The sequence below is a fragment of the Thermobia domestica genome, chromosome 1 (assembly GCF_964235325.1).
Source record: "Thermobia domestica chromosome 1, izTheDome1.hap1.1, whole genome shotgun sequence".
In the NCBI taxonomy this organism is placed as follows: Eukaryota; Metazoa; Arthropoda; class Insecta; order Zygentoma; family Lepismatidae; genus Thermobia; species Thermobia domestica.
This window is the reverse complement of record NC_137454.1, coordinates 204,539,132-204,553,532: the sequence shown is the minus strand read 5'-3', so window position 1 is coordinate 204,553,532 and position 14,401 is coordinate 204,539,132. Positions and strand designations below refer to the sequence as shown.

General features: G+C 36.0%; 1 protein-coding gene across 3 annotated transcripts in view; it reads left to right on the top strand.

Annotated features, from left to right (window-relative positions):
- The window catches only part of LOC145693135 (beta-1,4-N-acetylgalactosaminyltransferase bre-4-like), a 135,237-nt gene that overhangs the window by 97,531 nt on the left and 23,305 nt on the right, over positions 1-14,401 (top strand). For all 3 annotated transcript variants that reach the window (XR_014132713.1, XM_081768881.1, XM_081768871.1), the window contains exon 4: positions 2,365-2,600. Coding sequence is in view for 2 of the 3 variants with exons in the window: in XM_081768881.1 (XP_081625007.1) it covers positions 2,365-2,600 (236 nt within the window). In the remaining variant the exon portion in view is untranslated. The remainder of the gene's footprint in view (positions 1-2,364; positions 2,601-14,401) is intronic.

Sequence of the window (14,401 nt, the reverse complement as noted above, 5' to 3'; positions counted from 1 at the left end):
GAGTTGTAACATAAAATCATTCCGCAATGTTTTCTTAACAAATAGAATAATTCATTCTTTCTTGTCGTACATTTTGAAACGGAAAAATCATGTTTTTTTTAGAAATAAATACAGAAATAATTACATTATTCTTATTATAATTATTGTGTATGATACTGATTTCCGCAAGAGGGAAGTGTTTAATTCGAACTAAAGTCGAGTACAGGGTGGTCCGGAAGTAGGCGTACTCCCCCTTTAGTTTCAACAGCATAGTGTTAGTTATGGTAGAAAATCTGTACACAGTTACCTTGAAGTCTTAAGAGTCTTAAGAGCCATAAACATCGGTAAGATCACCATCCATGTAGTAACACAGCTGAATTCTGCGTCAAGTTCTCGCAGATGTTTTGCGGAGATACTCCGGAGTCACGAGGGTGAAGGGGTGTTCCACAACTACTTGTAATTGCTGCATTGTGTAATATCGAGTGTTTCTTACTTGTTGCTTTATGAAACCCCAGAGAGCATTGTCTGGTGTAGTCAGATCGGGACTTCTTGGAGGCCAGGCAAAGGGAGCTGGTGAAGATGCACAACCTTTTCCAATCCAGCGGTCACTGCAAATAACGGTTACCAAGCAGAAAACAGAAGAAAGCAAATGAACATGGATAGCAATGTTGCCAGACAATGCCAAGCAATCTTACCAAACAAATGTGGGTAAAACCTAAAACCGTCAGAAAACACCAATTAGAGGCATGCCCACTTCTGGACCACGCTGTACTGTTTCGTATTGCACTGTAAAGTCCCCTCTTATTAAAAATAGTGGTGGAAAGGGTCATTAAATCCCAATTAATTAATTAATCGATCAACTTAATATGACACAGTTCGCCGTAGAAAAATAAGAGTAATATCGATTATATGTATGTTAGAGTTTGGTAATAACAAGTTGTATAAAAAGTGTTCAACATTTAAAGGTCAAAATTGAGAAGACATTTACCTAGGTATTGCCATTTAAAAATAACATTATGGAAGCATATATGAATCATTTTATTTAATTACCTTCTGCTGTTGTTCCAGTAACAACATAGTTCTGTCGCTATAGAACTTCTGTTGCTTCTGATAAGTAGAAAGTGACACATGTTTTTCACCTGTTTCACTTCAAACTAACTTAAGATATTGACAGAATTCCACAGAAAACGAAGCAAATCATAGCCTGACGGTGCCAGGTTGAGGTATACGGTGGATGCATTAAAACCTGCCAGCAAAATTCTCGCAACCTCTAACGGATTGTATAAGACGTATTCGGTCTGGCATTGTCAGCATGGTATACATCTTTACTATCGACCAAATCCAGTCTTTTATTTGAGTTGAAGGTGTGCTCGCGCTGGTTGTTGATAGCACAGCTTCGAGTCTATTGTTCTGCCCAGCGGCAGCGGCTCGTGATGTAAAATGATCTTTCGATCCCATCAAGCCCACAGCATAATATGGATTTGAAACCAGAAGGTTAGCTCTCAAATCTCTGCAGGTTCGAACTCTTTAACATGCTTCAAGTTCAATTTCAATTCATACACAGTGTGATAAGCAAGATAGTCTCCTGTAGAGAAAGAAAGAAATGTTAGAATGATGGGGATTTGGTATAGGGTCATGAATGGAGACAAAGAGTTACTAACTTATTTCTTTCAATTGTTACATATTAGATATGTATTTAAAGTTTATTTCAACCATTTTAGAATTAATATCTTTTGCAGTGTTTTTCTTTCTTTTCATATGCAGTAAAATAAACATTATACACAGAATGAGCTATACAATACCTTTGATATATTACACTCATTTGACAATAGACTCAAAACAATCGATATTAATCTTAAAATGGAGAATTATTTCGTGCATCAATAGCACAGCAAAAGCCTGTTTCAATTCTACACAGGCTTACCAACTGCTTGAAAATGTATTTGTAATTTGGGTTGCATTTTTCCAGGCGTTTGTGATACCCGCAGAAGTGTTAGACGTGACCTAATTGAGTTATAGCAGGCAATGGTTCAAGTATTGTGTGGTTGACTATACAAACAATCTTACAGAAGTTTACATATAACACTTCATTTTGAAAATATTCGAATTAATTGATTTTGTCGTTTTGTAAGGTATGCTTTAAAGGATTCCAATCAAGAAAACATTTCATAGTAAAATTCAAGTACGCCTTGTTTTTGGCATTGCTTAAACTACAGACATAGAGCAGAAATATTAGGCAAAAAGATAAAAACTCAAAGAAGTGAGACTAATGTAGTCGGGTATGTCGCTTATGGTTAATTATATTTATAAATTTCAACAAGTGTTAATGTGTATTCAGTTTCTGTGTAGTTACATTGATTCATTTTCAATTTTTAATTTTTATAGTGGGCTCAATGCAAGTGTTCGTCAATCAATCCGTCAGCATTTCTGATGTTCTCAAGCTTTCTCCTCAAATTCTCCCGGGTGGTACTTGGAAACCTCAACACTGCACTCCAAGACATCATGTAGCTATCATTATTCCTTATCGAGACAGATGGCACCATCTATTGACATTACTAAGTCATTTGCACCCTATCCTACAGCGCCAGCAACTGCACTATACTATCTTTGTTGTAGAACAGGTGAGTTTATGTAAGATTAGGTCAGATTGTTCTAGGAATTTAGGTTAATAGCAACAGCAAGGCAGTGGTGCCTACCCCCTTATGTTCATGACGCACCCCCCAACTGTCTGACTTATCCCCCTCCCAGCCTGATCGTATAATTATGACAATTCAAATTTAAATGTTATGTATTGTTATGTATATACAAACACTTTCTCTTGCCAAATCGTCTGTTCTACTATCCATAATTTTAAGTTCAAATACAAAATTCTTCCTGCGAACCACAAACAGTTCTCAGCAAGCAAGATCCAAAGATCACTGGCTAAAATTCAGGCTCAACTACAGTATGCCAAAAGTAAAAAAGAAATCCTGAAACAGTTTCAAGATAGCGGCCCAGGATAACAAATATCTTATCTGAGGCTACTGATACGTGGAAGTTGTCTTCACTATAAAACATTTAAAATGCTGCTACACAAAAAAGCTACTATAACCGACTAATTCAAATATCAATCTGGTCTGATGTATTCTAACGAATTTTAACGCACATAAAATATAAATCAAACCTACGTTTTAATCAAAGAGGATTGATGACTCTGGTTAAACGTGGACAAGTGTAATGACTGGTCAAGAATCTGCTATCTAAATACCACTTTCCACATTCCAAACTCTGGACAAAACACACGTGAACTTCAGGCTAAAGTTGGATGATTAGTTACTTAATTAACAGGGCTTTAGACATCGAAATTAAACTATCAGCTATTTGTTTTTAAAAAAATCGTAAATATCCCCTAATGTAGTAAAGTTCAGATAAAGTGCAGATTGAAGTGGCGCAGACAAGATGATTTTCAGCTAAGGAATGCAACCGAAAACCTTAAAACCGTTTCAACCATTAACCAAAATGGTCAATATCCTGATATAAAGGACAGAAGAAAAAAAATTATGCATTGTGTAGTCCGTAGGTGTTCTTCCATGAAAATAAAATATTCTTTTCGATTAATTTTTACATCCCCCTTCAAACATATTTATATAGATTTTTAACCCCCCAAATATTTCAATGACGCAGTTTGCGTCATAGACCCCCCTTGTGGGCACCCCTGAGCAAGGTTTTCTCTTTGTTGAGCAACGCGCAGAAAAGTACAACGGTAAGTTACATATGAGAAGTATTAGATATTATTTTCTAAAATACTAAAACAACGTTTTAAGTTGAGCCTTTGTAATTTTACCCTGTAATCGCTATATAATGTAACAACCTACAATTAAAAATAATTTATTTTTGTTGAGGGCTAGAGAGAATAAATTTCTGCAAAACCGACTAGAGGAAATCAAAATATTGTCACGGATACTAAGAGCGTACCGCGAGAAAGTTAGATTGGCTTTTGCATCGAACTAATTAGATGAAGACTGAATTTTTCAGAATCGATATTTTATACCAATGCTAACTTAATATGCTAAAAGTCCTTGCTAACGCGGGATTTTTATACCCTCGTACTTTCGCTCTCATAACTTTAGCAAATATTCGTGAATTTTCATCTTGTAAACGCACAGAAGCAAGTGGACTTGTTTTTAACTTACAAAATGAATTTTGGTTGTCAAAAACTTCTTGATTTTCAGTACTTTTGCAAATCTCACTTGGGTTTCACTTTGAAGTATCTAGAAAACTAAGAGGATTTTCAAAAAAACTTCTTCCCATAAGTCGTAGAAAGTAATGTATAATTTCAAAATCGAGCGATTAATTCATGAGATGTGGTACCTATTTCACGCGTTAACAATCTATTTCAGAGGAAAACAGACAAAAAGAGGGTAAGTTTTCGTAATTTGTAAGAAAACGGAAATATCCAATTGAAAACATTTTTTGTCTTATTTGACATGAACTGTGGTATGTGATCACATTCGGACCACTACTTGAAAAATTGGACAAGAAGCTGTATAGGACGCAACAGCATGTTTACGCTCTTCTTGAACCGATCTTCAATTATTGTGTTTATAACATTTACATAACAGTTTTGTGTATAAACTGTTGACTGTTGTACTGTTGTACTGTTGTATTGTACAGTTTGACTGTGTGTGGCGCTGTATGAGCTGTTTGCGCAAACGTTTGTGCAAACATTTTCCACATCGAACTCGTTCGAAAATTGTTTACACGAACATGATGTTTGCGCAAACACGTCGACCGTGTATGGGCATGTTTGTGGAAACACGAGGTTTATTTCCGAGTAGGAAGCCTAGTGTACAGACGCTTATTTCTTGCGCTATGGCGTCAATGAATAGGAATCAAGAATTCTGGCGAGAATTTATTGACCTTTATCGAAATTTACCTGAACTGTGGAAGGTAAAGAGTGAAGATTATAAAAACAGGAATATGAAAAATGCGGCATATGAGAAGTTAGTGAATAAAATAAAGGAAATAGATCAAACGACGGATAGAGAGTCAGTGAGGAATAAAATCAATTCACTTCGTTCTGCATACCGAAGAGAACTAAAGAAGATAAATGCAAGTATAAGATCTGGAAGTGGAACAGATGACGTGTGTGTACCCTCGTGGTATTTTTCCCATATGGACTTTCTGAGGGACCAGGAAATGTAATTACCCGATATTTCGACCTTGGATGAAATAATTGATGTGGAAGAAACACTAATAAGTATAGTTTATTTTTGAACACATGTTTTCATTTTATGTAAGTAGTGGTAAATTTGTGCTATATGTTATGACAGATATTTTCATTTGTGACCTTGTTCTTAACCCAATAAATAAATAAATAAATAAATAAATAAATAAATAAAAATGGGCATAGGCTTCATTCTTCACACCGCACAATTTCAAACGTACCTATTGGTAACAACAGTCGTTGTGCTGCTAACTTCAATACTTTCTGGAGTTCGCGTCTTCGCAGCCGTCAGTGCGGCCGAAGGGAGTGGGATCAACACCGAAGCGCGGGAGTTCCAGCAATAACATGATTGATAATTCCACATACAGGGTTTTCTGCTAGTGACGTCATGTGCATGACATATTTCACGTAACAACGCATTTTCGAGCGCCCAACGCCACCGACCCCCCCCCCCCCACTGAGTATAGCAGCACGTGGAGTATTTGTTGCATTCGTACAAAAGGTTTTGTTCTAGTTGATGAGATTTAAAAAAAAAAATCCTTGACTGAATGACTGCAGATCCATTTTGCAAGCAGCTTGTTACAAACAGTCGCTTTGTCATTTCATCAAGCAATGAGCTCACCAACACCAAGCGACAAATTTCGTCTACTCTAGTACCCAATGACATCTGCCAGGGTGAAAAACTTGATCAGACAAAGGTCATAAGTTGATATTTGCCAGACTAAAGTCTAAATTAGAGCTATCTTACGAACAGAAAAAAAAACTTTGTAGGGTAGGCAGTGGCGGAACTACTGCCTCTGCAACGGCAGAGAGGCCCAAGCCGTAAGGAGGCCTGATTATATGTGTTTTATTTTAGTCAGACATGAAATCGCAACCAAGAAAAATAATTTTTGTTACTCCCGTTGAAAACTATACGCACTATTTTATCCTAAGATTATTGGTTTTGAGCGGGTATAACACCTGATTTTGTCATTCCTGATGTGATCAAAGTTGGGGGAAAAGATATATCTTTATTTTTCTGAGTAAGTTTAGAACTACTTTCGGAACAGTTACAGTCCGTTTGGCTATGAGTCTGAGGTAAATTTAATATATTACAAAATTTATTTGAATACACACAGTATATGCGTATGTAACTCGTAATCAAAGATCATTAGGAAAATAAGTAACATAATATTTTTCCAGAACTGTCACTGTCAATCAGCCGTGTATACATACATATCCTCGTTGAATTATAACAGTGTAACAATCATGAAAATTCCATTCACATATATTATATTCAGTTTTAAACAATTAGTAAATAGTCCTAATTCAAAGTAGCGGTAATATTCTGATTATTACATGTAGTTACTCGTGTTTACATGGTGTCATTCATTGCCTGACTTTGAATGTCTGTGTTGGAAAGATATATGAAATGCTTAAATTGTTTTATAGGTCCTAATAAGTCCTGGCAAGATTTTTCTGTATCTGTGTGGGGGGAGGGCTGCTTTTGAAGTTCCGCCACTGAGGGTAGGTATTATTTATATACTATACATTAACGTTAAAGAAGCTGCTTCAGTGGACATGCTTACGCGATTAAACTCAAAATTGAACTGAAGTTTGTGCAAACAGTTGAATCGTGTATGGCCGAGTGTTTGCGCAAACACGGTGTTTACACAAACATGATGTTTGCACAAACCGTGGATCGTCTGTGGGCCCTGTTATGAGAAGCTTTGTGCAGAAGAAAGGGGGGGGCATAGGCGTGCCCACCAAAAATTTTCTGGAGGGGACAGTACATTTCACTCAACATTGTGGGCCAAATTTAAAGTAAGGCTGATGTCATTGCACCCCCCCCCCGTTAATTTTCAAAATGTCACATAACAGTGCCGCAACAGAATTAAAGTGCCGCAATTTAAGATAGATAAATCCTATCAATCCATTCTATTCTATTCCATTCCAGCGCACAAAAAAATCATATTTATGGTACTGTTGACAATATTTATTATAATTAATGGGATTTCCAGGGCGGAGATATTAATATGTAGGTTTCATGACAGTACAATGAACTTATGATCAGTGACTAAGCATATTATTCAAGTTCATGTTTTCATTTATGATTTGTATTGTTTCCCTTTTGACACTGAAATTGGATCTCTAAGTGTCCTGTTAAAAAGCTCCAACCTCTGATAATATCTCTAGCCATATGAGCCTAAGAAACGTAGATCGGCAAGGTTCTAGAATACAGGTCCTCCTTCCCGCTGAGCTATAATACAGATAGGAAACAACGTGCCCTGCGGGGCTCTAACGCGCCTTCACTCGCTAACGCTTGCTCGGCAATACTATATGAATTAAATATGAAACTTTGGTTCAGAAAGAAATCAACCTAGCTACTAACCAATATGAGGGGACCTGTGTTCTAGAACCTTCCTTGTAGATCCTTCTTCAAAAAGCCGCAAAAGTCCAGCTGCTGATCCTAAAGATGTGTTGAGAATTCCGTCAGTCTTAATCTTTTCCAACGTAAAGAGAATTTCTTCATAATGTTAAACAACTCCCGTTATTAGACTAAGTCTACAAATTCACTAATGGGACACTAGGATTTAATGTTTCACAAGCATTAGTCTCGATTAGAAAATCGTGACCCCACTGAAAGTGACTGCGAAAACAGTACTCATAGTTCATGCGCCCAGTGCAAAGAGTTTCTTACTACTTCTGATGCACTACAGGCACCCTTAATCACAAGATTAGTACTGTGAGCTCCACAATGTACATACAAGGCAAGAAGTTGCTGTTTACATATAATAGATGGAACACTAATTCCAGAGCCATCATAAACTTGTTCACTGAGTTGAGCAATGGAAAGCTGGAGTCTCACCATCTCATCCAGAACAACTGAAGCTATAAAATCACTAGTAGTTTTTGATAAACTAGAACACAAGAAAACTTTCATTAGAACAGAGATCTTCATCAACTCACCTGGCACAAATACTTAATTGTTCTTCGCCATTCACATCACGGGAACCATCAGACACGATATAGAACAGAGGAGGGTTTTGAGATTGCGTATTTTCGAAATACACTGAACTCTGGCCATAAGGCATTGTGAACGGGGTTACTCTTGGCAACAATGTAAGAAAAATGAATGACGTCTATATCGCGATCCTGTTGGTGACATCACGATTCATGACCTACATATACCACAAAGTAAATGCCAACTGCTGTCGGCCCTCGTAGCCGAATGAGCTAGCGCAACATGGTGGTAAGGAAAATCGTATTTGGCGTGGGTTCAAACTCTGCCTAAGGAAGGTTTTTTTTTAAATTTTTTATAACATCTCTTTTGTTAAAATAAGATTAAAAATAATATTCAAAAAGTTATTTAACGATTATTTTTTAAAATTTTCATTAAACTTCTTTCAATAAAATAAGTTTACCCTTGTACTATACATCCATAGCAAAAGTAGTAGTAGTAGTAGTAGTAGTAGTAGTAGGAGGAGGAGGAGGAGGAGGAGGAGGAGGAGGAGGAGGAGTAGAACGGATTAGAATGAAATTCAGCATTCATTTGTTCCCGTGCGATGTTGCCAAACATAATGACTTCTGGCTAGGGCTGAGTATATTTCGAATATATGCTTTGAGATTTGATTTCGTTACATATATGAAAAGCAATTTCTTGGTCCATGATTTCGAGATTTCGTTCTGGATTTTAACATCCAGGAAATTACATCTCTTCATGTTTCCCTTTATCCGGCTCTTCAATTGTGGAAAATCTTCAGAGCGAAGACTCATCAAGTTAAAGAAATTCCTGAACCGGGAGTCATGTCTTCTAAATGCAAGTCCTTGCCTTGCAAGATAACGTATACTTGAGATTACATTTTTTCCAGGAATTTCCTGGCTTCAGTTGTTCATCTAAAATTTATCTATTTAGTTAGTTTTTTATTGGATTTTTTTCTCTGCGTGTAGCGCAGTACAGCAAGTTTATGACATTCTGAAGTTTCGTGTATACTTAATTTCTCTTTAGCCTTCTTCCAGTTGCAAAATCCTACAGTAGAGAAAGCGTCTTCCATGGTTTTAGTAAGAACTTTTTTTAAATGTTTTTCAAGATGTCCATATAGTAAAAAACAGAAAAGGAAGTTAATTTTGTTTGGATCGACATGCAACCACGGAAGGAATCAAGTTGGCACAAATTTCAATGTTCGACCTTTCAGAGACTGTTGTGGAAAATTTGTAGGTAACACTAAAGTCTAATTGGGCTTTGAAAGGATCGAAGGGGGGAGGGGAAATCTGAACCACTTGCTAGACTTGGAGTTTCTTCTATAGACACTGATGGTGATGGTGACCGATACAAGATTTGAATTTCCATTGTCAGTTTCAGGTTGTAATCCATCAGCTGAACTATCATTTGAATTATTTTTTCTCTTCTTTTCTTCAACAATGGCACTGCTTTGGCCCACGTGCTGTCTTCTTTTCTTTTTTTTATGACAAATTGATCTGTTTCAAACAAACAAACAAACAAACAAAAAAAACTAAACAGAAACAAAAGATGAAAAACTTCATATCAACGTTATATTCACAGTAACACACAAACACAGCTTTCTAAATAACTTTACTGTTGGAGAAAACACGCTGCAAAACATGTCCTTTCAAAAAAAAAAAAAAAAAAAAAAAAAAAAAAAAGTGGCGCACATCCCAATTGACGAAGTTCAACAATACATTAGAAAGAACACGCAAAGAGACCTACGTTACCCGCACATGAAGAAAAAGGTCTTTTAGGCAGGTTTTGAGTTATATTTCCTAAGCTAAACAGTGTTGTAAGTCTTCCATCAATTGTCCAGGTTGGCTCAATAATGGCGGTACTTTCACACGAAGCCGATACAGCAAGAATTGGTATATTAATTTTTTTTTTAATCACATTTTCTCTTTTCTCTTTGTAATGCTATAAGTGTAAAAGGGAAAGGAATCTTTTTAGATACTTAGAAAGCGACATTTTTTTTCTTGCAGCTGCCGCTTTCTTGGAAGACTAAAGATGAAATCTCAAGGCAGAAATATTTGAAACTGAGCATGAAACTTTTGATAAGTACTAAGTCAAATCCGAAATATTTTTGCCTTGGAACCAAGTTGTAAATCTTTCACAAAGCGGTAGCTATTTAAAATGAAAAGCCACACTAAGAATTGCTTACTTTCAATTAGAATCTACTATTTTCATAAAGATACTAGCTCACACACACAATTAATTATAATATCATGATAGTCTATATAGTGTTCATTGGGCCAAACACTCCATACAATAAAGATTCATCTTACACTGGAGAAATAGTTATGCTTCGTTTTTCATTATCATTTGATCATGAAACAAATGTGCGGTGTTGGGATGTATAACTCGTTGAGATATGATGTTTTACTTTGTAAATTTTCAATACTTCCGCGTACTCTTAAGAAAATGTAATAAAGAAATAACGTCCATTTAAAAAATATTCAATTATAACTCAACAATCTTCACAAAATTTGCAATCGATCGGTGAAAACAGCATCTTTCCAGAGCTTGTAGTTTCCGAGATATCATTGTTAAAAGAATTCGCCACGCCATAAACTTTTCTTGAACACAAACATATAAACGTAGCATTTTAATATACAGATATTTCAAAAATTTTCTTTTTGCTGCAAATGAATGTGTGCACGCTTTATGGTAGTTTTCGTCACAGCTAATACAGTGTCGCTACTTTCTGTACTTCATTTATATTTACCCTGGTAATCATGGGCGGCGATTAGGGGGGGCAAAGGGGGGCTGTTGCCCCCCCACTTTTTTGAAGCAACCCATTAATGTATATACCGTAGTTTCATTTGGAAATATAAAGTTTATGTATGTATTACTGTTTCATAAGAAAAATGGTGCTATGTAACATTTGCCGTTGCGTGAGTACGTATTGGTTGTCTTCCCGTGAAGTTAAGAAAGCTACAGGAATTGCGTTTTAAGTGCGACGGAAAACAACTCAAAAATTAACCCATTGGAGCACAACAATTCGAGCATACTTTCAATCCAGAGGTATAGAAGCCAAACCTGCTAAATCCATTTTCAGTTTTGTCAGGAAACGAAGAAGTGATGTCGTTATGTTTCTGAATTGTTTAACAATTTTCTTGTTTAGAGGTCCCTACTTAATACAAATGAGTGAAATCAACTATTAAACAAAATAAGTTGTTCAACAATCCTGAAAACATGAGGGCGTCACTTTTTCTTCGTTCCCAGACAAAATTCAAAAATGGATTTAGCAGGTTTTGCTTCTATAACCCTTTCTTACAAGGGCTCGATATGTTAGTCAGCCGCTTTGAAACTAATTGAGAAAACATTTCGCAAGCAAAAAAAAAGTATTTCACAAGTTATTCTTTAATTGCACAAAAATTGACAATTCCTAAAATGTCTTATCTTCTTTCTAAAGTAAGGAATATTTATTAAAAAGAGCGTAATAAGAAACAACTTCTACCTTTTCCATTGTTTTGTAATGTAATATACGAGTGAAGTGGTGTGTGTTTAGGGGTGTAACTGTATATACAATTAATGTAACTGTATATACAGTGAATTCAACATAATTCTAGGTTTTAGGATTATTTTGTATAGCTGGAGTGTAGAGTGATTCTAAGTATTGTTGTCTTTTGATGTGTTCCAAGAAAGTGAAAACTGCACTTAATGGCAACGAACATGTTTCGGGAAGCTTCAAAAGCAAATATTGCTTTAAATGTCGTAGCATATGCTTGTAGTATTTACTGTCTTTCATTTTCTAAGAGTAATAACATGCATTTAATAGCATGTGTGGAATTAAAAATTAAGTTGTTCAATTATCATCAGTTTCAGTATAGCATATACAAAGCAAAACTCATTCATTACTATGATTAATATTATTATTTCTAGTTATTTGGTTTTCAAATTTGTTATTAAATAATCTGATTACACAATTTTCCAGACAGAATTTTAAGATGTTCATGAGCAAGGAATCAAATCTCTTCTTACATTTTCGTTATTTCAGAATACAAACGTCTAGTACCAACTTGCGTTGGTTTTGTCAATTTACTTAATAAAATATGAAATACGATATACAGTATTTTAACTTAAAAATATAGTATCCTATTAGTTATACAACCTTTCGTGAAACAAAGTGTTAGAAACAACCAGGAAAACTAAGATTGATATAGGAATATTCAGATCATGTCTTGCCCCCCCACTTTTAACGTCCAATCGCCGCCACTGCTGGTAATTGTTACAGAATTTTCTTGAAATGAAACTGAAATTCCTTTCAATTCCAGGAATTATTATTTGACAATCGACTTCCAGGATTTCATCATTTTTGCCGAGATATTTAGGGAAGAATTCCTGCTATACAATTTTCTGGGGGAGCAATCCCCTCCTAGAAAATTTCTGGGGGGACGCGTCCCCCTCATCCCCTCGGATGGTACGCGCATGGGGAAGGGTCAAGTTAAAAATGGATAGTATTGTAACGGAGCAGTCCGAATTCCATCTAGCTCCATACTAATCCTATGGACAACAAATGACGATCGATAAACCGGTTCAAACAGATAGTCTCTCAGGTAGAACTTATGAAATGCCCACAATCACCAATAGTATGAGCCTGGCAACATAGATTCCAGTTATACTTGGTAAGGATTTTCAATTTCGCGGCAACACTAATCCATTTTATAGGTTGTCTTTACTACCAAAAGAGATCTCGTTGCTATCCTTGACGGCATTAAACAAAGATAAGAAATGGAAGAAAAAAGAACACAAGAAGAACAGAGTTCGAATGACTTCGGAAGATCGAATGACTTCTTTCTCAATACTTTTTTAAAAATATTCTTTTACTCGAGACTTCTTCATAGATTATTAAAATACTCACTAACATATCCTCATTTATTGTCCTAACAAACCAATATAGGTACCAGTATGTTGCCAGTAAAATAATTTAGAATGATCGAGCCCCTGCTGTGATAACCAGTATTTCGTCATGACCCCCCCCCCCCCTATTACGAAATCCTGGCTACGTGCCTTAGAAAAAATATATAAGGGAAGACTTTTGAAAATGTTTACGCGGAAGATATGATCAAATGGTAAACAATTTGACGAAGGGTCGTATCTCAAAATTTCACTTTTTCACACATAAAGAAAGAAATAATAATTAAGTGAACAGGAAAGCAGTTGAACGTGTAATAACTCGTCATCTATTCCAGATAATAATTATGGGGAATTATTGATCAATTATTGCATATTTAACTTTTGCCTCCTGTGTAGAATTATATTTCTTTCTTTATGTCTCAAAAAGTGAAATTTTGAGATGCGACCCTTCGTCAAATTGTTTAGTACTCTGAAAGAAATATCGGACGTACTGAATCCAAAAATTTGGAAGAATTGTCTGTTCACACAGAATCATATACGTGAAACATAACCTTGTCTGAAAAAGCAAAACGTTTCAGATAGTTCTGATCATCTTCAATTCGGGATAGGACTTCTACTGCAAAATCATACCAAGGTTTGTGGTCATTGGACAATAAAGTTTACACAATTTGCACTTTGTAGGCACGGAACAGTAATTGTTGTGCGAGACCTAGTGGGGAGAACTTTTGAGACCTGTACATTCACGTGAAACACGACAGATAGATTATTTGGGACTTCTCACAAAGGCCTATCATTTTGTTTCCACTGTTTCTGCTGATGCCCATGGTTAAGCTAAACTTGATAATTTAATATGGATCGCGTATTATCGAACTCCTCGTACCGCAACTGAATGTTTTTCGTATCGGGTGGCATTCTTTAATACGTATGTTGTTTGAAAATTCATCTGCACTGTTTTAGCAGACAGTGTCTCGTGAAACCAAGATATACACTAAGTCTTGTCCTGTTTGGAACACATCTCTGGTTTCCTAAATGTCAATGAATACTCCTTTAACAGGTTAACTGAAAAGGTGATTTGAGGGTACTGGTCCCAGGAGGCCATAAATTTCTTCTTACCTTTGGCTCGATTATGCATAGTTATATCACATTTTTGTCGCGATATTTTTTCTCACGAAAATGTACCAATGGGAGCCGAGCACCATATGTGATGCTCATGGTCTCTCTCAGTAAATTGTGACAATGAGCATCATATATGATGCTCAAGAACCTAGATAAGTTAGTAATTTGTGATATCAAACATGAGCATCATATATAGTGCTCATGGCTCCACAGAGAAATAAGGTGAACACCACATTGATACTCATGGCAGTCAA